This window comes from Meleagris gallopavo, chromosome 25, assembly GCF_905368555.1.
Source record: "Meleagris gallopavo chromosome 25, MGAL_WU_HG_1.1, whole genome shotgun sequence".
Lineage (NCBI taxonomy): Eukaryota > Metazoa > Chordata > Aves > Galliformes > Phasianidae > Meleagris > Meleagris gallopavo.
Genome location: NC_139428.1, coordinates 1985912 through 2012749, shown reverse-complemented (window position 1 = coordinate 2012749; position 26838 = coordinate 1985912). Strand labels below are relative to the sequence as shown.

At 59.9% G+C, this 26838-nt stretch overlaps 2 protein-coding genes across 9 annotated transcripts in view; both read left to right on the top strand.

The window, feature by feature from the left end:
- The window catches only part of AHDC1 (AT-hook DNA binding motif containing 1), a 45559-nt gene extending 37802 nt beyond the window's left edge, over positions 1-7757 (top strand). For all 7 annotated transcript variants that reach the window (XM_085208509.1, XM_085208514.1, XM_085208508.1 and 4 more), the window contains 3 exons: positions 50-5094; positions 5204-5744; positions 7113-7757. In XM_085208509.1, the coding sequence (XP_085064635.1) occupies positions 127-5052 (4926 nt within the window). In that variant the 5' untranslated portion in view covers positions 50-126 and the 3' untranslated portion in view covers positions 5053-5094; positions 5204-5744; positions 7113-7757. The remainder of the gene's footprint in view (positions 1-49; positions 5095-5203; positions 5745-7112) is intronic.
- Positions 7758-17735: 9978 nt separating this feature from the next.
- Positions 17736-26838, top strand: part of WASF2 (WASP family member 2) — a 28854-nt gene continuing 19751 nt past the window's right edge. Inside the window, exon 1 of one of the 2 annotated variants that reach the window (XM_085208634.1) lies at positions 17736-17893. The gene's annotated coding sequence lies outside the window, so the exon portion shown is untranslated. The remainder of the gene's footprint in view (positions 17894-26838) is intronic. The other variant, XM_085208635.1, reaches the window with a different exon arrangement.

Below are 26838 nucleotides of genomic sequence, written 5' to 3'. Positions count from 1 at the left end.
GGCGCGGGTGGTGCCGCGGGATCCTCACCGTCCCTCTCTGCCCCCCCAGGTCCCCGCCTCACCTTCCCCGACCCCCATGTCAGCACCTGCTCAGCCCAGCGGCACGCGGGGGAGGAGGAGGTCAGGATGCGCGTGAAGCCCCCGGGCCCAGTGGTAACGACCAGCGTTGTGCGAGGCTCGCCCGACTACGTCCGAGAGCCCAAATTCTACCCTCCGGGGCACCCGGCGCAGCAGCCCCCCGCTTGCCCGGCGGAGAAAGCCTTATCCTGCAGTGTGCTCAGCTTCCCTGAGGGCTCGTGCCCGGCGCTCGGCCGGGAGCACCAGGCGGGTTCGCTGCTGCACGGCGACCCGGCCGACCGGTGCCAGGGCGTGCACGGCGGCACCAAGGAGGCCGAGGAGCTGCTGGGCTGCGCCGGCGAACCCCGGATCCTGGGGGGCAGCGCGGAGGAAGCAGCCGCCCGCGATCGGGCGCCCGACACCTTCCCCAACGCGACGCTGGCCTCGGGCCGCTGCAACGTCGACAGCATCGTCGCGCTGCTCCGGAGCAAGTGCGGCAACGGGCACATCAACCTCCACCCCGTGGTGCAGCTCATCGACATCATGAAGGACCTCAACCGCCTCTCCGAGGACCTCAAGAGCAGCGGGGTGCATCTGGACTGCGGCAGCCTGCGCGGCAGCGGCGGCGGTGGCGGCGGCCACGAGGACGGCCGGCTGCTGCCCGCCGACCGCGACCTGCAGTACAGTTTCTTCTCCTCGCCCTCCTTGGCCAACAGCATCCGCAGCCCTGAGGAGCGTGGGGTGCTCTGCAAAGCCGAGCCGCCGCGGCACCCCAGGCCCCCAGCCCGTGACGGGGAGGGTGAGGGCGGTGGGGGGAGCGCCCCGCAGCCCCCAGCCTCCGGCAAAGCGCCCGCCGAGGAAGCGGGGTGCTCACAGCCCGACGCCGGTGACTACTCCGAGCTGGCCGAGGCGGACATCCTCAACGAGCTGGCCTCGCTGGCGTGCCCAGGGACGCAGCTGCTGGAGTCGCAGCCGATGGAGTCGCAGCCCCAGTTGCTCCCGGCTCAAGAACTGGACTCCCAGTCCCGGCTGCTGGATTCCCAGTCCCTGGAGTCGCAGCCCCAGCTGCTCGATGCGCAGAGCTTGGAGCCGCTGCCGGAGTCGCTGGAACTGCAGAACCTGGAGCCGCTGGGGCTGCAGTCGCTGGAGCCGCTCTCTGAATCCTTGGAGCTGCAGTCTCTGGAGCCGCTTTCCGAATCGCTGGAGCTGCAGTCGCTGGAGCCGCTGGCTGAGCCGCTGGGGCTGCAGACGCTGGAGCCACTGCCAGGAGCTCTGGAGCCGCAGCTCCTGGAGGCACGAGCCCCGCTGCTGCCCTCCGAGCCATCCCTGCTGCAGCCGCAGCCGCTGGGCCCCGTGCCGGAGCTGCTGGAAGCACAGCCGGGCGCTGGGGATCCCCTACGGCCCCACAGCCTGCAGCCCCGCCTGGGGGGCTGCCCGCTGAGCGGCGTGGTGAAACGCGGCCCCTGTGGGGGTCGGGGGGCCGGGAGGTGCGGAGAAGACCACCGCAAGTACGCGCTGCGCCGGACTGACAAACCAAAGATGCTGTGCCGCCGGAGGAGGGCAGGGCGAGGGCGGAGGGCTGATGTTGTCCCCGAGAGCCGCGTCCTGCCCCTCGCCCTGCCTGCTGAGCTGCCCCCCGGGCCTGAGGAGCCCAGCACCCCGCTGCTGGCCCCCCCGCCACCCTCCGAAGCGCTGGAGCCCGATGAGGTGCCCAAGACCCCCGCGGCAGCGGGGAAGAAGAGCAAGTGTCGGGGGGTGCGGAAGATGGTGGTGAAGATGGCCAAGATCCCGGTGTCGCTGGGGAGGAGGAACAAAACCACCTACAAGGTGTCGTCGCTCAGCAGCAACCTGAACCTGGAGGGCAAGGAGCTGGCGGCCAGCAGCTCCATGGAGCCCACGCCGCTGCTGAAGATGAAGAACAACGGGCGCAACGTGGTGGTGGTCTTTCCCCCCGGCGAGATGCCCATCATCCTGAAGCGCAAGCGGGGCCGGCCTCCCAAGAACCTGCTGCTGGGCCAGGCCAAGCCCAAGGAGCCGGTCCCGGAGGTGAAGAAGAGGAGGAGGAGGAAGCAGAAGCTGGCCTCGCCGCAGCCCTCCTACATCGCCGACACCAACGACAGCAAGGCCGACTACTCAGACGTGTTGGCCAAGCTGGCGTTCCTCAACCGGCAGAGCCAGTGCTCGGGGCGCTGCTCCCCGCCGCGCTGCTGGACGCCCAGCGAGCCCGAGTCCATCCACCAGGCGCCCGACACGCAGAGCATCTCCCACTTCCTGCACCGCGTGCAGGGCTTCCGGCGGCGCGGCGGCAAGGCGGGCGGCTTCGGCGGACGCGGAGGAGCCCATGCGGCCCGCGCCTCCCGCTGCTCCTTCAGCGATTTCTTCGAGGGCATCGGCAAGAAGAAGAAGGCGCCCGCCGCCCTGCACGCCGACCCCGTGCATCCGCGCAAGAGGGGCCGGCCGGAGCCCGACCCCGTGGGCAAACCCAAGCGCAAGCGGCGGACCCGCAAGAACGGGGTGCTGTTCCCCGAGCAGAACCCTGGGCAGAGCTTCAGCGACAGTGCCTCCGAGTGGGCCGGGGAGAAGGGCAGCCCCTGGGCCCCGCACCACGGCCACGCCGCCGGCCAGCCCGGCCGCAACTGCGGCTACCAGGGGGCCGAGGCCCGGCCTTTCCACGCCGCCGCGCTGGAGTCGGGCTCCTCGGGCCGCGCCGGCTTCTACGCGGGCAGCGCCGGCTCCTCGCAGGCCGAGGTGGGCCAGGAGCGGCACAGCCTCTTCACGGGGTACTTCCGCTCCTTGCTGGACTCGGACGATTCTTCCGACCTGCTGGACTTCGCCCTCTCGGCCTCACGCTCTGAGTCCCGCAAGTCGGCTGCCTATGCAGCCCCTCCTGGCGCCATGGCGGCCCAGCGGGGTGGGTTGGCCGCCTACCCGGCGCGGGGCGGCAAGGTGCCGGCGGCTGCGGGCCCCGGCGCCGAGGCCTTCCACGCCGCCATGCAGGCCCGGCAGGCTTTTCCTCCCGGCCGCCCCGCCGCCGGTTACGGCGTCAGCCAGGCGGGCTCCTCGGAGTGCCGCGGCGCCGAGGCCTTCCCCAAACTGGTGCCGCCTTCCGCCGTCTCCCGCTCGCCCACCACGCACCCGGCGGGCACGGCCGGCTACCCGCAGTACGGCGGCTACGGCGCGGGGCAGACCGTGACCCCCGCCGGCGTCTTCCCCCCAGGGAAGCAGTACCCCCCGGCGCAGGACTGCCCCACCAGCAAGGACTGCAGCTTCGCCTACGGCAGCGGCAGCAGCCTGCCCTCGTCCCCCAGCAGCGCGCACAGCGCCGGCTACGCGCAGCAGAGCGCCGGGCCCAGCCTGCCGCTGGGCAAAGCCTCCTTCTTCAACAGCGCCGAGGGCGGGCAGTTCTCCAGCGCCTCGCACACCCCGCTGCGCTGCGACAGCCGCGCCAGCACCGTCTCTCCCGGCGGCTACATGGTGCCCAAAGGGTCGGCCTCCTTCCAGCCCTCTCCCGAGAACTGCCGGCCGTTCCCCAGCGCGTCGCAGTGGGCGTTCCGGCAGGGCTACGGCGGGCTGGAGTGGAGCTCGGAGGCGTTCAGCCAGCTCTACAACCCGGGCTTCGAGTGCCACCTCAACGAGCCCAACGTCATCCTGGACATCTCCAACTACACCCCGCAGAAGGCCAAGCAGCAGACGGTGTCAGAGACCTTCTCCGAGTCGTCCTCCGACAGCACGCAGTTCAACCAGCCGGCCGGATACCGGCGCGCCAACAGCGAGGCCTCGTCCAGCGAGGGCCAGTCCAGCCTGTCCAGCCTGGAGAAGCTGATGATGGACTGGAACGAGGCGTCCTCGGCGCCCGGCTACAACTGGAACCAGAGCGTTCTCTTCCAGAGCAACTCCAAGCCTGGCCGGGGCCGGCGGAAGAAGGTGGACATGTTTGACGCGTCACACCTCAGCTTCTCCTCCTCGTCCTCCTCCTCCTCCGTCTACCCCTCCAAGCGCAGCACGGGGCCTCGGCAGCCGCGGGGCTCACGCGGGGCGTGCGCCTCCAAGAAGGAGCGGGGCACGGGCAAGGCCAAGTTCCCCAGCAAGGCGCAGGCGGTGAACCCGCTCTTCCACGAGAGCACGGACCTGGGCTTGGACTACTACAGCGGGGACAGCAGCATGTCCCCGCTGCCCTCCCAGTCGCGGGGCTTCGGGGTGGGCGAGCGGGACCCCTGTGACTACGCCGGGCCTTACTCCATGAACCCCTCGACGCCGTCGGACGGGACGTTCGTGCAGGGCTTTCAGAGCGACTCGCCCGGCCTGGGGCAGCCGGAGCTGGAGGGCAAGCACTTCCCCGCGCTGCCCCACCAGCTGGCAGCCCCCGGGCAGCAGGCTGTCTTCGAGGCCGGCCTCCAGAAAGCCTTCTCGCCCAACTGCTCGCCCACCCTGGCCTTCAAGGAGGAGCTGCGGGCGGGCGAGCTGCGCAAACTGCCCGCCTGCGACTCGCTCAAGCACAGCATGCAGGGGGGGGCTCTCCCGCACGGCCCCCACGTGGCGTGCCGCGACCTCGCCATGCCGCAGCCGCACTACGAGTCCCCCAGCTGCAAAAACCCCCCGTATTGGTACTCGCCCACCGCCAGCACCCGCAGCCCCTCCTCGTACGACGGCAAGGCGGGCGCCGGCATGCTGGTGGACTTTATGGGCAGGACGGACCCCTCGTGTCTCAACCCCCATTTGAGCAGCCCCGGCGGCCCCCACCCCTCCAAGGGCGAGAAGGAGCCCTTGGAGATGTCCCGCGCCCACCACCGCGGCCCCTACGCCTGTCCCCTGATCAATGACTTGAACATCTCCCCCGTCCCGAGGGACTCCATGCTGCAGCTGCAGGACAACTACAGGTACCCCACGTTTGCACCCCAGGGGCACCCCGTCATGGCCCCCGCCCAGAAGAGCGGGTTCTTGGGGCCGATGGTGGAGCAGCACCCCGAGGACACGTTTACGGTCACCTCATTGTAGTGCCACTGACGTGCCAAGCGGACAGCGAGGTTTTGTTACAGGGTAGGTGAGGTGTGATGCTGGGGGCGGGGTGGGGGCATAGGGGGGCCCTTCTCACCCCTCTCCTCCCCCCTCTCCTCCCCCCCTCCCCCGTGTTGTGTTTCTCTTGCAGAGGTAATTTAGCCAGCACTTTTTTTCTGGAACACTTTTCAAGTTCTGTATTTAACTGGGATTGGAACCGTTTGTTTGTTTTCTATGAAAAAAAAAAAAAAAAGAAAGAAAAAAAAAGATAAAAAAAGGCAAAGAAAAAAAAAGGCAAAAAAAATTATAAAATATGCGAAACAAAAGGAAAAAAAAAAATAATGGAAGAAGAGAAAAGGAAGAAAGAGACAAACCCTGTTTTTCCCCCCACGCCCCTTCGTACTACGACCGCTCCGTCTCACCCCAACCCGGCGCTGCTTTCCGGACTGCCCTGCAGAAGGACAATCGGACGGACGGACGGGGGGGCAGCGGCCCGGACCCCCCTCCCTGGTGCCGTGGGGACCCTCGGCCGCCCTTGGGGGGGGGGATCTGGTTTGTTTTTTTCTTTTCCCTCCCATTTGCTCACTTGCTGGGGGTGTTTTGTCGTGCCGGACGGTGCTGAGCGCGGAGAGCTGAGCGCCAGGAGACTTGGGCAGCTTCGCCGTGGGACCCCGAGATGCAGCTGTCGCCCAGTAAGTGCCATATGGGGGGGGGATCGGGGTCCCTGTGCTCGTGGGTGCCACATCTGGGGGGTGTGGGTGCTGGATGGAGGTGAGCGGGGCCCCAGAGCCCTAGGTAGGTGGGCACCAGAGCCCTGGGTATGTGGGTGTTGGGTGGAAGTGAGCAGGACCCCAGACCCCCAGGACGTGGGTATTGGATGGGGGATGTGCTGGACACCAGAGCCCTGGGTATGTGGTATGGGATGGAGGTGAACAGGACCCCAGACCCCCAGGTAGATGGGCACCAGACCCCCGGGTATGTGCATGATGATGGGGGGGGAGGGTGTGCAGGACCCCAGACCCTCAGTTATGTGGGTGTTGGATGGGGGATGTGCAGGACCCCAGACCCCTGGGTAGATGGGCACCAGACCCCTGGGTATGTGGGTGCTGGGCGAGTATTATGAGGACCCCAGGCCCTCAGATGTGTGGGTGCCAGGATGAGGTAAGCAGGACCCCAGACCCCCAGGTAGATGAGCAGCAGACCCCTGGATATGTGGGTAGGATATTAGGATAGGGATTAAGAGGACCCCAGAGCCCCAGGTATGTGGGTGCCAGGCTGAGATGAACAGGATGCCAGACCCCCTGGTCGATGGGCATCAGAGCCCTGGGTATGTGGGTGTTGGATGGAGGTGAGCAGGACCCAGCCCCCTGGGTAGATGGGCACCAGACCCCCGGGTACATGCATGATGATGGGGGGGTGCAGGACCCCAGACCCCCAGGTATGTGGGTGTTGGATGGGAGATGTGCAGGACTTCAGACCCCTGGGTAATGGGCACCAGACCCCCGGCTATGTGGATGGTGGGTAGAGGTGAGCAGGACCCCAGACCCTCAGTAGATGGGCACCAGGCCCCTGGGTAATGGGTGTTGGATGGAGGTGAGCAGGACCCCAGATCCCTGGGTATGGGAGTGTGACAGATTCCTGGGTATGTGAGTAGGTGGGGTGAGCAGCCCCCTGAGCACTTTGGGTGAGAGGAGAGAACAGGACCCCAGACCCCTGGGCACGTGGGTGTCAGACCCCTGGGTATATGGGCTCCAGACCGGGGTGATGGGGACCCCAGATCCCTGGGCACATGGGTACCAGAGCCCTGGGTACGTGGCTGTCGGATGGAGGCGAGCAGGACCCCAGACCCCTGGCCATATGGGTGCTGAATGGGCATGAAAAGGACCCCAGACCCCCAGATACACGCGTGCCAAACCCTTGGGTAGGTGGGTGCCAAACTGCTTGTGGGTGAACCCCACACCCCAGGCATGCGGGTGCTGGGTGGGGGGTGGTGTTCAGGACCCCCGTTACATGGGTGCCACCCATTGGGGACACCCACCCACCCCCTCCTTTCCCCACAGCCCCCCCAGCAGCGCACCCCGTGCCCTCCGCCGGCCCCAAGAGCAGAGAGGAGAGGAGAGAGGAGGGGGCTCCGCTTCTCCCCGCCGCCTCCCCCCCCCCACACACCCACCCCCCCCCACCGCCAGAAGCAGAGGGGACTCTTCGGATTTCGAAATGATTCTTATTTTTTATTTTTATTTTTAATTTTTATTAAGTTTCGTTTTCTGCACAAAAGAAAAAACCAGCAATTGTAAATACTTTTGAGGTAAAAAAAAAAAAAAAAAAGAAAAGAAAAGAAAAAAAGGAGAAAAAAAAATTAAAAAAAAAAAAAGATAAAAAAGCAAAAAGGCAAAAAAATTCATCCCCCGACCCCCGACCCCCCCCCAAAAAAAAAGAATAAAATTAAAAAGGGGGGAAATGTGGAGAGAGCATCAGATGGTGGCGAAAACCTGAAGCAAAAAGGGGACAATGCGGAGAGAAGAGCAGAATCCCATCGGTGTGCACTGAGAAAACTTATTTACAGATCGACCGAGGAAAAAAAAGAGGAAAAAAAAACACACACACAAAAAAAAAAAAGAGAAAAAAAAAAGGAAAAAAAAAAAAAGTGACAATAACCTATTTATTGTATATAATGTTTTATTATAAATCGTGTCTTGTATATTGCATCCCCGCGCATCCACTGTGCTTTTGTGGCGTGCGGCTTTCTGGGGGGGTGGGGGGCAGGTCGGGGGGGGGCTCAGCCCCATTGTTGCCTATGGGGGGGGGGGGGGCGGTGAGTGGGGTCCTGGGGGGGCACCTGGAGCATCTCCATCCCCCCAGGGAGCACCGTGCCCCCCCAGCACCCATGGGTGCCCGCCTACCCCCTCTCCAACTTGTAGGGATGGGGCTCAGCCCTGCAGCACCCTTTGGGGGGGGCTCACAGCTGCTGCAGAGAGGTGTTGTGTGGTGCTGGGGGGGGGTTTGTGGGGGGGGGGGATGAGGTTGCTATGGAGAACAGCACACAGTGCATGCTGATGGACAAGGGGTGCGGGGGGAGCGCAGCCAGCACCGTGGGGGTGTCTGCGTGGTGCCATGTGAGCCCCTCCCCCAAAATAAAGGTGTATGGGGTTGGAAGGGTGCCCCATAGCTCAGCTCACGTCCCCTTGTAGGGTTGGGATGCTGGGAGTGAGGAGGGTGGGGTGCAGCCCCCTCCCCCCCCCCCCATCAGGTGCAAGAGGTTGGGGTTTGGAGGAGGCATTGCTGTGGGGCAGGGAACAAAGTGGGGGGGTGGGAGGGCTGCTCTGCAGTGCCTGCAGCACCCAGAGTGTCCCCCAGGGTCCTTGGGATAAAGCGGGGGGGGGCTGTGGGTGGCGGGGATGGGAGAGCACTGCTGGCATCTGGGGGGGCTGCAGCATCACCACCTGCATCCCTGGGGCTGTCCACTCCATCCCCAGGGACCACCTCCATCCCATAGACCTCCACCCCATCCCCAGGGACCACCTCCATCCCATAGACCTCCATCCCATCCCCAGGGACCACCTCCATCCCACAGACCTCCATCCCATCCCCAGGGACCACCTCCATCCCACAGACCTCCATCCCATCCCCAGGGACCACCTCCATCCCACAGACCTCCATCCCATCCCCAGGGACCACCTCCATCCCACAGACCTCCATCCCATCCCCAGGGACCACCTCCATCCCATAGACCTCCACCCCATCCCCAGGGACCACCTCCATCCCATAGACCTCCATCCCATCCCCAGGGACCACCTCCATCCCATAGACCTCCACCCCATCCCCAAGGATCATCCCCATCCCACTGACATCCACCAGAGATGATCTCCATCCCATGGACTCGCAGGTTGAGCTGCGGGGACCCATTGGGTAGCAGTGCCCACCCCAGTGCCACCCAAACTCTAGGATCTGCACTGTGCAGGAGGGCACCGTCCCTCCACTTTGCTCCAGTGCCATTTTGGGGGCACGGTGCCACCTCTCCCCTTCAAATTAATGGCACTGCGGTGAAGAAAATTGAAGCCATTATTCTTCCCTCCCGTCCTCCATACCCACGAAGCTCACCCACTTGACATGCTAATCACAGCTAACGAGGAAGGGAGGCCATTCCCCACGTCAGCCTGGCGCAGCTGGCATCTCCCCACCGAAGCCCCCCCAGCTCTCAGCAATGCCACCTTCATCCCTGACCCCACTGCGACACGGGGGGGGTGGGCAGGGGCTGCTGGAGGTGTCCCCACTGCAGGGAGGGCCTCAGCTGCAGTGCTGCTTTCCCAGAGGAAGGACCAAGCCCTGGGAAGCTATTTCCCCCTCCCCCGTGCCCCCCCCCCCGTGCTCCTTCCGCTCCTCCTGCAGTGACTCGGGCTCTGGGTGTGATGGTGAGTGCGGTGCTGGAGGACCCCCGCCCCATTTTGGGGTCCTGCTGATGCAGCTGTGCCCATCAGCCCCATATCCACGTGCTGGACTCAGCCCAGCCGGGCAGAAAGCTCTGGAGCCCATTAACATTCCCCTGAGCCATCTCGTCCCCTCTCTGCCCTGCCTCTGTTTTAATCAAGCCCAGCCTGGCGCCGTGCAAATAACCGGGGCGGTCGGCACCCTGCGAACCCACAGCGCTGCTGGCGCCGGGCACTGCTGCCCTGCTGTGTGCCCGCATCCCTCAGTCCGTGCCCACCTCCCTGCTGTGCGCCCATGTCCCCCCAGTCCGTCCCCATGCTGCTCACACACCCCAGTGCATCCCAATGTGTCCCAGCACAACAGTGCATCTCCAGGTCCCCAGTGTGTCTCCATGCCCCCGGTGTGTCCCCACGTCCCCAGTACAGATCCCCATGTCCCCAACATGTCCCCACGTCCCCAGTACACCCCCATGTCCCCATCATGTCCCCACGTCCCCAGTACACCCCCATGTCCCCATCATGTCCCCATGTTCCCAGTACACCCCCATGTCCCCATCATGTCCCCACGTCCCCAGTACACCCCCCATGTCCCCATCATGTCCCCACGTCCCCAGTACACCCCCATGTCCCCATCATGTCCCCACGTCCCCAGTACACCCCCCATGTCCCCAGTGCCCCTCTGTGTCCCCATTATATCCCCACGACCCCAATGTGTCACCAAGTCCCCAGTACTTCCCCCATATCCCCAGTGCGTCCCCAAGTCCCCCACGTGTCCCCGTGTCCCCAGTGTGTCCCCACGTTTCCAGAGCACCCCCATGTTCCCAGTGTGTCACCACATCCCCAGTGCACCCCCACGTCCCCAGTACACCCCCATGTCCCCATCATGTCCCCGTGCCCCCAGTGCACCCATGCCCCCAAGTCCCCAGTACATCCCCATATCCTCAATGTGTCACCACGTCCCCAAGCCCCCCTCATGTCCCCAGTGCCCCCCATGTCCCCAGTACATCCCCTTGTCCCCACTGCATCCCCATGTCCTCACAAGTGCCCCCAAGTCCCCCGTGTGCCCCATGCCCCCCGTGTCTCCAACGTGCCCCCATGCCCCCACCGCAGCCCCCTGTGCCCCTCACATCCCCACGCCCCGTTGTGCCCCCCATCCCTGCACATGGCAGCACTGTGGCCGCCCATCCCGGGGGGCGGTGGGGGGGCTGTGTGGCCGTGGGAGGGGAGGACAGAGCCTCACACAGATCTTCACTCTCTGGTAATTTTCACAGCCGTGCTGGAGCCGGAGGAGCTGAGATCAGCAGAGCGGGGGCCGGGAGAGCAGGGGAGGGAAGCGAAGGCTCTTGCCAGGCTGGCAGTAATGTTTGCTGGGTGATGGAGCCGGGGGGGCTGCGTGCCAACCCTAAGCACAGCCCCCAGTAGGGCAGTGGGGTTCGGAAGCTGGAGGTTTGGGTTCCCCCGGACACCCAGGGATTGGGAGGGGATGGGGAACCCCACATCAGTGTGTCCACACCCCGCTCAGTGGGGTGGGAGGCGGTGCTCCTTTTGGGGGTGCGACAGGGGGTCCTGACCCCATGGGGTGGGGGCACTCGGAGCACATCCCCAACACTGTGGGGAGCAGAGGGGTGCCCAGCCCCTGGGGGGGGCTTCTCTGCAGGGGAAGCAGGAGGCATTGGGGGGGTTATAGGGTCATGGAGGCGGTGGGGCGGGGAGGGCAGCTGGGTCCTACAAGGGCAGAGCTGTCGGGGTTATGGTGGCCCTGCCCTGTAGGAAGCAGCCAGGAGCGAGGTCAGGCGTGCCCACCTGGGGCTGGCAATGGGTTGGGGTCCGTGTGGGGTTTGGGATGGGAGCCGTACGGGGTTCGGTGCCAACCCCACCGCTTGTTTTTCCAAGGGCCCGGACTGCTGTGAGTTATCAGCGGTGGCAGAAGCGCGGCGCTTCCTGTCTCGGTGTGCACGCCGGCTCCTCGGGGAGGGATTAAGGGGATTATATTATTATTTGTTATCACTGAGGGGGGAGAAGGGAAAAAAAAAAAAAAAAAAAAAAAAGGAAGAAACCTCCATTGCTGGGAACTGTGCCTAATCAGAGCAGAGATTAGCTCCTGCCCTGCGCCTTGCGCCTCGCCCACGGACTGCAGGCAGTGGGACCACTGTGACCTGACCTGGGATGGGGATCTGGGGGCTGCCCCGTGGCTCTCATGTCCGTCCCACTGGGGTAACGTGGGGCCAGAGGTGAGCGATGCCCCACTGCCAGCTCAGCCCTGAATGACTGAGTCAGAGGGAGCAGCTGGGGGAGGGTGGGTGCGCCCATGGATGTGCCATGGATGTGTCATGGATGTGTCATGGATGTGTCATGGATGTGTCATGGATGTGCCATGGATGTGTCATGGATGTGTCATGGATGTGTCATGGATGTGCCATGGATGTGTCATGGATGTGTCATGGATGTGTCATGGATGTGTCATGGATGTGCCATGGATGTGTCATGGATGTGTCATGGATGTGCATGGATGTGCCATGGATGTGCCATGTGTCATGATGTGTCATGGGTGTGCCATGGATGTGTCATGGATGTGTCATGGATGTGTCATGGATGCACCCATGGATGTGCCATGGATGTACCAGGGTTGTGCCATGGATGTGCCATGGATACACGATGGATGTGCCATGGATGTGTCATGGATGCACCCATGGATGTGCCATGGATTTGCCATGGATGTGTCGTGGATGCACCCATGGATGTGCCATGGATGTGCCAGGGATGTGCCATGGATACACGATGGATGTGCCCACGGATGTGCCAGGGATGTGCCATGGTTGCACCCATGGATGCACAGTGGATGCACAATGGATTTGCCATGGATGCACCCATGGATGTTCCCACAGATGTGCCAGTGGGTGCAGCACAGACATCACCATCCCGCAGTCCTCTCACTGTGTCCTGGTCCATCCTCATCCTCACAGGGATGAAGGCTGAGCTGAATCACGCTGCACTGGGCCACAAGAGAACCTGTGGGGCCAGCGAGGGCTCTGCCACCCTGCCCAGGGAGAGGAGGATGTTCTGGCTGAGCCAGGGGCACACAGCCAGCAGAGCACAGCATGTCTCATCCCATTGTCTCTGTGCACTGCTCCCTGCCCTTGGGGTTGCCAGCATCCTTCTGAGGAGCAGAAAAGCCCACCGGCCTCAGGGCACAGGGCTGGGCACCCCAGGTACCAGCATAGCACGAGCGCTCTGTGCAGAGATCTCTGGAGATGGGGTTGGCTTTTTCATCCCTTCCACAGCTCTTCCTGCCGGGCAGGAGCTCCCCAAGGCCAGCCTTGCTCATTACATTGCAGCTCACCTACTCCTTCCCACTGCAAACAAGCACACGTCTCAATTTATTTATTGTTTCCCTCTTTCCAACCCCCCCCCTCTCCCACTTCTGAGCAACTGGAGGCTGATCCGAGTTCAGACGTGGGGTGTGGGCGTGGGGCAGCCCCAGCTCCAACCTCACCTGGGCTGCGATGGGGCTGGAACCACTGAGAGCACACAAAGCCCAGCGTTGGAGCTGCCTCTGCGCACCCTTTCACTGATGGACCGCGCTATTTTCTTTAGTCTTTTATTTACACTTTATTGCTCTTGTTTTTGCACCGGCAAGCGCTGCTGGAGTGCACAGAAATCCTTCAGATCTCGGCTGGCAGCAGAGCTCTGCCTAATCATAGTCATTATCTGGAAGCAGGTAATGGGCATCTTTCCCATGTTAATTTGAAAACAGAACCGGAGAGAGCAGGACGGCGGCGACAGAGCGGGATCTGAGCTTTGGGGTGGGGGCACGGGGGGAACCCCATGCGTGGCTGCTGCCCGGGGCTCTGTGCTCCATACACCCACCAGGAAGGGCTGCACTGCAGCCCAGCAGTGCTGCTGCAGCCCTAGCATCCCCAGCTCTGGAGGATGCCGCTCGCCCTCCTCCTCCTGCCTACCCTCAGAACTTGCCCTCGGCTCGGCCCAGCAAGGCTCAGCCCTTCGTTAGCAAGGCCTCGTCCCTTTCATCCCCGGCTGCAGGAGGGGATGGGATGCAGGGTGGCGGGAGGATGGCTCCCATGGGCGATGCTCCCCCTCGCCGGGGCCGGGAGGGGAAGGCTGGGTGGCGTTGGAGTTTCGTTTGCTGAGATACCATTAACGAGTGAGCAAAGGTTGCGGAGTCTCCATGGAGACAAGACAGCAAGCGAGACGAGCGGGTGTGCAGCCGAGGTTAGAGCTGATTAGTAAATGTCAGCAGCACAGCCACTGCCCACTGCTGAGCTGCCCAGCAGCACCCTGTGTGTCCTGTGTGTCCCATGCACCATGGGCACAACGTACATCCCACGTGCTGCATTGCATCCTATGCACCATGGACACCCTGTGCACCCCATGTGCTGCACTGCATCCCCTGCACCATGGACACCCTGTGCATCCCATGTGCTGCATTGCATCCCATGCACCATGGGCACCCTGTGCATCCCATGTGCTGCATTGCATCCCATGCACCATGGGCACCCTGTGCACCCCATGTGCTGCATTGCATCCCATGCACCATGGGCACCCTGTGCATCCCATGTGCTGCATTGCATCCCATGCACCATGGGCACCCTGTGCATCCCATGTGCTGCATTGCATCCCCTGCACCATGGACACCCTGTGCACCCCATGTGCTGCATTGCATCCCATGCACCATGGGCACCCTGTGCATCCCATGTGCTGCATTGCATCCCCTGCACCATGGGCACCCTGTGCATCCCATGTGCTGCATTGCATCCCATGCACCATGGGCACCCTGTGCATCCCATGTGCTGCATTGCATCCCATGCACCATGGGCACCCTGTGCACCCCATGTGCTGCATTGCATCCCATGCACCATGGGCACCCTGTGCACCCCATGTGCTGCATTGCATCCCATGCACCATGAACACCCTGTGCGCCCCATGTGCTGCATTGCATCCCATGCACCATGGGCACCCTGTGCACCCCATGTGCTGCATTGCATCCCATGCACCATGGGCACCCTGTGCACCCCATGTGCTGCATTGCATCCCCTGCACCATGGACACCCTGTGCGCCCCATGTGCTGCATTGCATCCCATGCACCATGGACACCCTGTGCGCCCCATGTGCTGCATTGCATCCCCTGCACCATGAACACCCTGTGCGCCCCATGTGCTGCATTGCATCCCATGCACCATGAACACCCTGTGCGCCCCATGTGCTGCATTGCATCCCCTGCACCATGGACACCCTGTGCACCCCATGTGCTGCATTGCATCCCCTGCACCATGGACACCCTGTGCACCCCATGTGCTGCATTGCATCCCCTGCACCATGAACACCCTGTGCGCCCCATGTGCTGCATTGCATCCCCTGCACCATGGGCACCCTGTGCATCCCATGTGCTGCATTGCATCCCACGCACCATGGACACCCTGTGCATCCCATGTGCTGCATTGCATCCCCTGCACCATGGGCACACCGTGCATTCCACGTGCTGCATTGCATCCCATGCACCATGGGCACCTCATGCATTGCATGTGCTCCGTGCACCCTCAATGCATTCTGTGCATTTCATGCATCCCATGTGCATCAAGAACCCTCAGTGCTGCTTGCACCCCATGCACCCTGCAAGCCCGAGGCACCCTGGGCACTTCATGCACTTCATGTGCACCCCACATCCTCTGTGCACCCCAGCTTCCCTCTGCAGCCCAGATTGATGCTGGTAGGGCTGCGACTCACGAGAAGCAGAGAAGCAGGACAAGCCCAGAGCGTGTCATTGTGTGTCTGTTTCCAGAGCATCTCTGCAGCTCTGGTGCTGCCAGCCCTGGCTCCCTTCCTGCAGGGATGCAGCTGGAGCCACTCTGCCTTCATGCTGCGTTCTACTCAGCCATTTTGTGTGCAAGGACAGCACAGGGGCAGCCAGCTGGGGACAGGCACCCAATGCTCCCCCCCCTTCCCCAGCATCCCTGAGTGAGGACGTGGCCACGGCCCCATGCGAGGCTGGGCAGCACAGCACAAGATAAGCTGGGAGCTCATCTCTTCAGCCAAGGATTTCTGCTCATCCCTGTCTGTGGGGTGAGGAAAGATGAGGCTGGATCTGCTGGATACCGTCTGATTTTAATGAGGAGCAAAGCCCAGGCTGAGGAAAGCAGGGGTGGGACGGAGCCAGAGGGGCAGCAATGTGGAGAAGGGCCCTTTTAGGTGAGTGGGGGTTTGGACATTGCTGGAGCCCACCCAGAAGAGAGGCAGGAGCAGCCTGGCTGCCTGTCCCTGGCCCCCAGAGCATCATTTCTTTCCAGAAAACAGCACCTGGCAGGCGAGAGCATCCCTCTTGCAGAGAAACAAGTGTCAGGGGGTACAGCGGGGGGGCTGGATCCTGCAATTTAGCAGGTATTATTCGGCAGCTATAAACAGAGCCTCTCACACAGGCGGGGAGAGATAAAGGTTGCAGCGCAGATACAGATTAGGTGGTTCCCTTGAGGCTGTGACACCTTGAGATAGAAGCAGATCTTCTTCAAGGCAACGGCTGGCTGGCAGCCTGGAAAACCTGGAGCCCACAGCCTCCAGCTGCGCCTTGAGGCCCCGTCCTCGTTCCCACCCCCGTCCTTGCACCCATGGATGTTGCTGGTGGATGGGGGCTGCAGCTGAGCATCCCATCCCAGGGCGCCGTGCATGTGAGAGGTGCAAAACAGGTGAGAATCAGCCACTTCCAACACGTCCACGTGCCCATCTCGACCAGGAGGTGTGAAAGGAGGCAGCGGTGGAGGTGAGACCCTGAAGTCCAGCACTGCAATACCTGGGTTGGCTGGATTTGGGAGCAATCCATTTTAAAGCCCCCAGCAGAGCCGCCTGCACCTCACACCATTCATTTTGCCTCCAGCTTCTCCAGGCAGAAATGAACCCAGCGTTCCTGTTTGTAATCAGGCAGGGGAAGAAAGATTTAATGCTCCAGGTGCACAGACAGAAGCGCTGCGGCAGCGGTGCACCGCGCTGTTAATTTTTGATCAAGTATTTGCTCCTGCAGTTTGGGACAATGGAAATCTTTGTTCTCTCTCTTCCTTTCCCCCCCGAGGGTGTCTCCTCCAGGAGGAGGATTACTGCTCTATAGCAACCCGTGCTGTGTGCAGACCGAAGGGGGGGTCCCCAGCATTGCCACCACCCTGCTGAGGACCAGCAGGATGGTGAGCAAGGCTCAAGGGTACCTCTGAGCCCAGCACCCCCAGTACCAAGCGCCCTACTGCCCAGCATCCCCATGCCCGGTGGTATCTCCATGCTGAGTAGCTCCAGTAACCCCAAATTAGGTTCCCCAGGGCCCAGTGCCAGGCACCCCAGGCCCTGCACTCCTAGTGCTGGGTATCCCTGGGCCCTGTACCCCCATGCTGGGTACTCCCAAGCCTGGCACTTCCATACAGGGTACCCCCAGGGCTCAGCATGTCAAGTGCTGGGTACCCCCAGGACCCAATACCCCTAAAGCTGGATGGCCCTGGGCCTGATACCCCCTGTGCTGAGTACTCCTAAGTCTGGTATCCTCAATGCCACGTATTTTCAGGCCCAGTACCCCCATACCAGGTACCCCCATATTGGGTACCCCAGCTCCTAGCAACCCCATCCCTCGTACCCCCAGCTCCCAGTACCCCCATTCCCTATACCTCCAGGTCCCAATACCCCCACACTGGGTACCCCCAGCTCCCATACCCCCCAGCCTGATCCCAGGGCCCGCATGGTGCACGGGACCCTCTGGGCTGGTCCCTAGCTCCAAGACCCACCAGCCCAGGCCAGCCCTCCTAGCCCTGCCCACCCCCGCCCGCCTTGTCCCTGCCCCGACCCCCGCCCTGGTGTGACACCCCCACTCCCCCAGGTGGAACTTTCCTCCCCGGCCGTCAGACCATAGAGGCGAAAGGCAACACCCAAGTGCTTCTCTCGGAGGTGAGGGGGGGGGAGGGTGGAAAAGAGACGCTTTTCCTCAAAAGTCGCACGGAGTTTTGCCGTGATCTTGCCATACAGAACGCAGAGACATGTTTTGAAAGTGCTGTAACTGTTCGTGGTGTCGCGACTTTTCCTTCTGTCGCGGGGACGCGTTCCAAAGCCGCCCGGACCCCCCCATCCCGTCCTCCCCGTGGTACGTTCCGCCCTGTTTACTCTTTTTGCGCGGCACCTTGGGTGGGGTTCTTCTCCTGCTCCAGTTTCGTACGTAAGTGGCGCAGGGCGGCTTTGATAGACAGCCGATCTCGGCCAATAGCGTGACCGTATCGCTGGGCGGTGATCCAATGGCGCCGCGGGCCGGCGGCCGGGAGGAGGCGGGGCCAGGCCCGGTCAGGGCAGGGAGGGGGAGCTGTGGAATGGCGGACGGCCGGGCTGGCCCGCCCTGGTGGTAACGAGCCCGGGGGGCCTGAGAGAGCAGCACCGGAGCGGGGTGAGTGCGAGAGGGCTGAGTGGCGGCTCCCCGGCCCTCTCCGGTCGTCCCGTCCCGCAGGAGAGCGGCGGAGGCGTTGGGGTGGGCCGCTGAGCCCTTGCTAAATAGTGAGCTCTTGGGTTGAGGCGGTCAGCGTTTCCTGCCACATAGTGAGCTCCGGGCCTCGCCGCCCCCGGGGGCTGAACGGCTCCGAACCGGGGGCGGCGGGGGGCTGCGCTGGGCCGGGGGAGGGCGGGCCGGGGCTGCGCGTGGGGCTGCCCTTAGGCCTCGCTGTGAGCCCGTGCTGGGGCTGGGACCGAGGGCTGGGGGGTCGGGGGGGGCCGGGCCGGTGGTGCTGGGCAGCGCAGGGCTGTGCTGCACGGCTTCACGGCAGCGCGGGGGAAGGGCGCCGTGAGCAGCGTGCCGGGCTTTTCCCCGTGTCACAGCAACGCCCGGTGCCCAGCTGGGTGCTGCTGCGCGGTGCTGTGCTGTCACCCCGTGTGCCTCCTTCCTTAACGCCTCCTGGAGGTGTGGGAGCCCCATAAGCACACGGTGACCCTCCTCCTCCCCCCCCCATGTCCCACAGCTCGCAGTTGGAAATGCCCCCTCCTCTCAGCCTCTGCCTCTGAACAAGCTTTGAAAGCTCTAATGCGATCTGGTGGGGAAGTTTGGTCAGAGGCTCTGACTGACCTGGCAGTGACCTCAGCCCGTGCTCCTTTCAGAGGTGGAATAAGTTGCTGGTGAATGTCCTCAGGGTTGTGCCTCGCTGGTAGTTAGGCTCGTGTTGGGGCTGCTCCTTTGGGACACAAATAGCAGACGCCCTTTGGTGAAAGGTAAGGGATGGCAGCTCTTCCCTCTTGGCTATTATTTGACCCCAGAGAGCTTCTTCTGCTTATCCCTGCTGTAAGCTTCACGTTTGGCACTGCTGTTCTGCTTTTGTTAGCAGCAGCAGCGGGATTGCATGCTTTCCCATTGATCAGACTGCTGGTGGGGCCATGCAGTGGGTTAAGAGAACTGCTTCTGAACACCAAGTTGGCCTTCAGGAGCTTCATTTGTCCGGTGACATCAAGCCATCAGCGCTGCAGATGTTAGTGGACGTGAAATAAGCTCAGTGGTAATAAAGTTGTATTAAATCCACCTGCTTCACACAGGGCTGTGGTTTACCAGGCCCTCACACTCGTGTGTCCTCCCGTGGGACTTGTGAGAAGGGAAAAGTTGGGAGCAAAGGACAGAACGAGCCAACAGTGTGTGTGTGTGTGTGAGTTCCCTTGTGGCAAAGCTGATGCACAGCATTACTTTGTGGGAAGTACTGAAGGTCACATGAGGAGGGGGACTGGTTGTGCTTTCCATCGATGTGAGACGCCTGCAGAATGGGTTGCTGTGAAGTGCTGCAGAAGTTGTGAGCGTTGCACAGCGGCGTTTCTCGCTCTGGTTTGCCTCGCGTTGACCTCGAGTGGGATTTTGTCATCGAAACTGAGAGAGTTTCATCCAAAACTTAGTTAAAAGCAAACCAAAGCTAACATCTACCCACTGAAAACACAGCAGTGCGCTGATAAGAGTGGCTTTGACAGTCGGCTTGCAGTCACAGCCAGGGACAGGCTTGATCCCACAGCTGGGTGCAGTAAGCAGAATGCTTTTGTTTTCTTTCCTTTGCCACTGTGAGGACTGAGCTCCCAGAGTTTGGATGTGAGAGTGTTGCCCATGCTTTAGAGGCCACCTAACCCTGGTGTTTGGTGGATCATCCCTGGGCGGGTTGGTGGCTGCAGGATCAAACGCAGCACTTCTGCCTTCCAACCCTTCACCTTGCATTGGTGGTGGGAGCTTTAGGTTGGATCTGAGGAGGAAGTTTTGGACACAGAGGTGGTGAGGCACTGGAACAGGTTGCCCAAGGAGGCTGTGGATCCCCATCCCTGCAGGCATTCAAGGCCAGGCTGGATGTGGCTCTGGGCTGCTGGTTGGTGACCTGCACACAGCAGGGGGTTGGAAGTGATGAGCGCTGTGCTCCTTTGCAACCCAGGCCGTTCTGTGGTTCTGGAGCCTGGCTGTGTGCAGATGAGAGCAGGTTTCCCTTGCTGTACATAATGTGAATTGTAAGGGAAGAGCCTTCCGATTGCAAACTGAGTGCCAGCTTTTCCTCCAAACCGCACGTTTGCACTGCTTTTAAACCTAAATGTGGGGGGTTTTTTTTGTTTGTTTTCTTGCTTTGCAGCAAGTTCAAAATCCCCCAAATCCCACCCTTTCCAAGCTCTGTGCTGCTGCTCAGGCTTTCCCAAGCTGCTGCAGGGCGATGCTGGCAAGGTCCTGCTTCATTTCACTGTTCTCAACCTCTGCTCCCAGCCCTGTGAAACCAAAGGGGCAGCAGAATGCTGGCCAGTGGGCTCACCCGTGCTTCTTGCTGTAGCTCTGTGTTCTTCTGGAGCAGCACAGAAGGCCGTTTCCTTCGTGAATAACAGCGTGCTGAGCAGAACGGTGCGTTTTGGAGTGGTGGTTCAGAAGGTGTTTGCAGGCAGTGGTGATTCATGATGAATAATAGAAGCCCTGTGATAACTGCCAGCCCAGTTTCTCAGCATACTTGGGATGTATCTCATTCTTCTGGGCTGGTCTAGGAAAAGCTGATTTCATTCACAAAGCTTAGATAATCGCAGAGCGTGGGCGGAGGGGTTAAAACTGCACTGATTGCCTCATGTGCTCACGGTTACGTGGGTAAATTCAGCTTTTTTGTTTGCTTGTTTGTTTTAAATGATGATGGGTGAACAAAGGTGAAGGCGGACGCTCCCACCCAATGAGGTTTTTGGATGGACTGTAATAAGGAAGGTTCCAACAAGTGCAAGACGCTGCTTTGATCCTTCTGGATTGCTGCTCTTTGGAGGCTTTTCAGGCTCATTGTCAGTGTAGGGTTTCTGTTTTGGCAGTGGGTTTGGTGGTGCTTAGCCCTGGGTGATGCAGCTGTATCCAACCCCTCTGGATGGGGTGCTGCATCCAGCAGCATTCCTCTGGGAGCCTTAGGAAGGAGCTGTGTGTCTGTACCAGCTGCACGAGGGTAAATATTTGTCAGATCAGGCCCTTGGTTACGGCAGATTAACGTTTATTTAAATATTTGGGGTATTTATAAACGCCGTGGAGGTGGCTTCTGGGTAATAAGCAAATGACTGCTCAGAGCAGAACCACCCTGGTGGCATTCACTTCCTTTGTGTTTCTGCAACCCTGTGCAATCAGGACGCCCTGCGTTTCCTCTGTGAGGAGGGGAGGCTTCGCTGCAAAGGGCACAACGTGAACAGGAGCTTCTGCACGGGGTTGGAACGAGGTCCTGGTTCAGGCATGGTTTGCTTTTCTGGCTGAAGGGCAGCAGGATTTTCTCCTCCCAGCAGACCCTTCCCAGACCTCAAGCTCAGTGTTCCAGTGAGGCGGTGCAGAGCATTTGCCGCGTGCTGAGCCCTGGACCCGCGTGTGGGAGAAGTGTGGGGCTTTATGGGGTGCTGTGGTTAAGTTCTTCATAGAGAGAGTGGGGAGGTGCTGGAACAGCTGCCCAGAGAGGCTGTGGATCCCCGTCCATCCCTGGAGGTGTTCAAGGCCAGGTTGGATGGGGCCCTGGGCAGCCTGGGCTGGTGTTAAAGGTGGAGGTTGGTGGCCCTGCGTGTGGCAGGGGGTTGGAGCTTCGTGATCCTTGAGGTCCCTTCCAACCCTGGCCATTCTGTGGTTCTGTGCTCCTGGAGAGTAGGATGGCAGCTGCCTGCGAGGTGGCAGAGCTTGGCACCTGTTCTTAAGGCTTAGTTTCTGCATGGCAGGCTGCTGCTGCTCCATCACTGCGGCTCTGAGATGCCTGCTGGCTTGGAGGTTTCGGTTCTGCATGGTAAGGTGTGCTGCAGGGGGTGGGAGGGACAGCACACACAGATTTCTGTGCTAAAAACGATTCCTTCTTACTCCACCAAACCCGAACCGTGGGCTGATCACTTTGGTTTCTGCTGGGAAGTCCTCAGTAAGCGCTGAGCTCTTCTCCTGCGTTGTCTGCTGCAGTCGGAGGACCTTCCCGATGGAAGGCACTCATTTCACCCGCACGGTGATGCATTCATTTGGCCAGTTTCCATAGGAAGCAAAGGCCCTCTTCTCGTGGATCTGAACGGTAGCATTCCTCCCAGATGGAGGAGGTCGGGGGGGAGGAGGGCAGCTCTGCACCCACCTTGCGGTTTGGCTGTGCTCTGCTCCGTGTCCCCCAGTGCTGGGGTGGCTCTCAGTGTCAGGTCTGTGTCCTGTTTGCTTGCTGATATTTCCTGTGATGTTCCGGAGCAACGTTGCCAGCTCCCATTCCTCCTCATCAAACTGGGCTAATGACTCTGACCTTTTGTTTGTAAAGCAGAAGGAAAAGGCTCAACAAAATACTGGAGCTTATTTACTATCATTACCTCAATGATGAGCAACGCCACTTTGCGGTGCTTCAAAGAGGCTTCGCTTATAAGATGCTGGAAATCCCGAGAGAGAGAGAGAGAGAGAGAAAACGTTTCAGATGGAGGAGGAGGAGGGGGAAGATTCCTCCCAGCCCAGTGCTGTTAGCATACATGAGGTAATGCCTCCAGCCCTCGCCCTTCCATCTGGCTCCACGCAAGAGCTGCTCACAGCCTTTGCTTCCCTGTGCAGCAGCCGGGCTGGCTGGTATCACTGCATGGGAGTGAGCTCTGCCTGAATCTGCTCTCGCTCTGCACAGTTTTGCAGAGCACTTTGTTGACCTCTTGTATTACGGCTAATAAGATTGAATGTGGTTTTAATTTCTCGTTTCCTCTTTCACTGGATGCCCTTTCCTTCTTTCTGAGAGCCTCGCTTCAACTCCGCACGGCGAAAGTCTTTTTCTGCTGCTCAAAGAATGAATGATGCTTTGCTTTCAGGCGGCTCCGTGCTGGAGGGCTTGAAGTGGCATTCAGAGAAGGCTATCAGCCACAATATCTGATGTATTGGCGTGGCCGTGCTTCATGCATGGAGTGCAAAAAATAGGATTTAATTGAGAGGGAGGGGGAACGGCAGCTCTGGCTGAATGGATGGGTGAAAGTTCCCCGACCACCCCTTAGCCCAGCACGGCGTGCTGAGTGCCTGCCAGAGCAGGAGGAGTTCCCTTTCAGACACCCTGCTTTTGTGCACCGTAAGAGACAGCTCATGTGTAGTGTTTGGCCTTGCAGCTGCAAAAAAAAAAACAACAACCCAACCAACCAACCAGGCACAAAAAGAAAGAAGGGTGCACACACCCAGATCCTGCTCTTTGAATGGCAACAGCTGCTGAGCCAATGGTGTGCTGGAGGAAGGCATGTGGCTCTGAATGCTGCTTGTGTCAAACCTTCACCTTCAGTAGCGGCCACTTCCCTTTCCAGGTGGAGCTGGAGGCACGCAGCACGCCTGGGACGGCCCTTGGGCTGCTATTGAGGACGAACGTTGTATCGGGGTTACTTGTAGGGTCTGCTTCCAGTGGGAGGTTTCCATAAAGCAACTTATCACAGCTTTGTTAGAAAGACTCGCATCTTTAGCATCCCTCGTGATGCTGAAGATGAGATGCAGCCTCGTCTCTCCCCGCAAAGATGAGCTGAATAAAGTGATGGCTTCGAAGCCTCTGCTGTGGTTTGGGGCTGAGGCAGAGCCCGGGGTTGCGCAGGTTACGTGAGGTGAGGTCACTGCTGGGCCCAGAGCACGGCGTGGAAGCGGTGTTGGTTACAGGGCTGTTGTTCAGGCTGTCCCATGGGGTTACACAGGTGCCCATCACCACATCCACTGTGCCCGGCTGGGCAGATCCATCCCTGCCTGCTGGAGCCGTGTTGGAATGGGGAAGCAGAACCCCAGGATTGGGGTTTGGGGTCCGTGGGCTCATCTCCCCATCACGGATGCGTGCGTTGCCCTCCATCCATCTCCTTTCTCCATCTCTCAATTCCTTACACCCAAAAAAACCCCACGAGGGCTCCGAATGCAGCCTCGCGCACAGCACTCCTGCCTCCTGCAGTCGAAAAACCTCACGTGTTGTTGTGACTTTATTAAGGTGCCCTTTGCAAACCGTTTCAGTTCAGATGCTCCAGGCCGTCCTGTTGTTTTAGTTTGGTTTTTTGTGACAGAAATCCCAGCACACACGCAGCACTCCTGCAGAACATCGGGGCCTCTCTCTTTATTTTTGCTGGTGTCAAAGGTTAACTTAAAATATTAATGCTGCAAAGATTCGTTTAAGATATTCAAAAACGTTCAGGCAAGAATGCATGTACATATTGTAATTACTTCCTTTTTCTTACAATTAAAGTAATTGGATTATATTTAATGAGCTATTTACATTTAATAATTAAGAAAAGACTTATCTTTGCAGTATTCCCCAAGTGCAGCAGAAGGGTGGGGGCACTCGGAGCTGTGATATAATTATCCAGGCGTGAGTGGAAACTGAAAGAGCAGTTGAGCTGTATAGAAAACACTTGGAACCGGGTTGTTCCTCCACTCCTCCATTAATCCAAAGAGTTGAGCGCGTGTTAAAGGAGTGGGGGCTGAGATGGGCTTTGTCTGCTGAGAAGGAAGGCTGAAATGCATTTGGAGTTTGCAGGTGTCACCACGGCGTGGCTGCCTCCGTGCTCCTGGGGTAAGTGAGAACCTCAGGGGGCTCCTCTGGCCCCGAGCACACCAAAGCCACCTGTTGATTGAGGCTGTATTGCCGCTGACTTCGTGTCCTTGCCAAAATCACTGCTAGGTTTAATGGGGAGTGCTCTGCTCCTTTTGCTGTTTCCTAGGAGGCAACAAAGCCGGAGCAGCGCGGGCTGGAGGAGCCCCGCGTCCCTCCTGACGTGTGTCCTCACAGCAAAGACCTTGAAACCTTTCTGTTTCTGAGCTTTAATTCCCGTTTAATCAATAGTTCCGTATTCTGAGAATGAAACCTCCGACAGCTCTCTTTAATTGAGCTGAACTGCCTTTCTCTTGGCACACCTCTCCTGGAGCTCCATTTCCACGCGTTCGTTCTGCCCGCACCCCACAGGAGCACTGGGTGACCCTCTTTGTTTAAAATGTTGGTCAGCTAAATGAATGAAAGCATCCACGAGGGCAACAGCTTGGTTTCAGGAGTGAAAAATGTCGAGGTCAGCCAGCTGGCTCTGCTTGCAGCCAGGCAGAGGCCTGGGAGGGGGGGGTGGGGGTGGCTGCGTGTTCCCCAGGAGCAGCAGCACCCAGCGAGCCCCTTTCCAACAAAGCAGCTGTTTGCTGCCCCGTGGCATGCTGTACAATGCCGTTACTCTGTGAGAGCAGAGCTGCTGCTTCCCAATGGCAGAACACAGCCCTGGAAGAGTGCAGTGCTGCTCCTGCCCCGTGCCACTGCCTGGATGGCTCTTTGGTAACAGTGCTGCGCTGCGCCCCGGGGTTGTTGAGGTGGTGGTTGCAGCGGGTTGGTAACACGTGGAGGTGCTTTGGGGGTTCTGCTGCAGGGAGAAGCCGTGCTTTGGGTAGGTCCTGCTTTGGGAAAGCTGTGCGTGTGTGAGGAAGCAGCCTGCAATGGTAGGAGATGGTGGGGATTTACTGTGCATCTCCCCTGCGGCTCATGGGGAGAATAGAGCACTGTGAAAGGAAGCAGCCCTGCAGCTGCCCTTCACTGCTGACTGCTGCTCAGCTGCTGGCAGGCTGGGCCCTTAATGACAGATGAGCCCGTGACGCGTTTTTGGGAATGAATCCTTGTTACAGCTGGCAGGATGGAGTTTGTGGCATCGCATGGCAGTTTGCTCTATAATTTTGCTCCCTATTGCTCGGATGCAGCACTGATTGCTGGGTCTCTCTCTGAGTGTGGAAGCGTAGCGTTTCTGATTGCTGCATCCCACTTCTCCGTGGCTGCGCTGTGAGCCTGGATATCGCCCTGAGCGCTCAGCAGAGCCTTCTGCTGATTTTTTTTTTCTCCTTTTTCCCCCCCGGTTCTCCATGTGTGTGTGGCTGCTGCTTCCCTTTCTGCTCGCCTTTTGGGGTTACGTAAAAGCCAGTCTCTTTCTGGCCATTACAGCTGCATGGGGGAGTAGTTACTGCCGAGAGAAGCTTGAAATTTGAGGCAGAGTTGTCACAGACATTAGAAAGAACAGTCAGTCTGCGTTGGCAAGCTCCTGAGTTAAGTCTCATTTCATACTGATGGGAATTTCAGATCTGATTATCTCCTTCCTCCCTCATTCCCAAGCCTGCTGCTGCAGCTCGTCCCCCCATGGGCGCTCCGGAAGGCTCTCTCCAAGGCTCTTGCTATGCTTGCCCTCGCTGCCTGCTCGTGTCCAGGCTGTGGCTGTTGTGAGCCCTGCTGTGTGCACGGTGACTGCTCACCCCCACGGAGCCAAAAAATCGAGCTCTGTGTTCCTCCCCTTCCCTAAAAATGGGTTCTGTCCTCCCTAGGTGCTTTGTGCTGCACCAGACACTGTGACAGATGATATCACTGCCGGGGTCCAGATTTATTTGCAGATGGTCCCTGATCTGAGAGGTGGTGTGTCACATCGAGCAGGGAATTACCCAGGTGACTCCCACTAATGCTATGCTGGCCGGTCAGAGAAGAACCTTGCCAGGTCTCTGTGTCGAGCTGGGCTGTTATTTACAGCTCTTTGTGTGCACTGCACACGCATCTCACCTTGCAGCCCTGCCTGCCTTCCCCGCACTGCTGTGCTGCCTGTGCTAGATGCAGAAAGCAGCTCCTCTCTTGCTGTGCAGTGCTGTTTTCTGCTCGTCTCCAAACTGCTTGTTAAGGACTATTTGCTTTGAGTTGCTGTTTTCAGTTGACAGAACTCGCGTTGGAAAGCAAATGCTCAATCCTGAAACATCCCTGCATTGCTCCCCAATACTTGTAATCAAAGTCCGTCTCCTTTATTGTCTGTAACAATGGTCCAATTTTACTGTGCCAGCCCTCCTTATTAAAAATAGTCAATAAGACGTGGCTTTGTGTGAGGGCTTTATAGAGCGGCGGCTCGTGTGTGAAGCAAACCAATTGTGCTTGATTCTAATCCAGAACC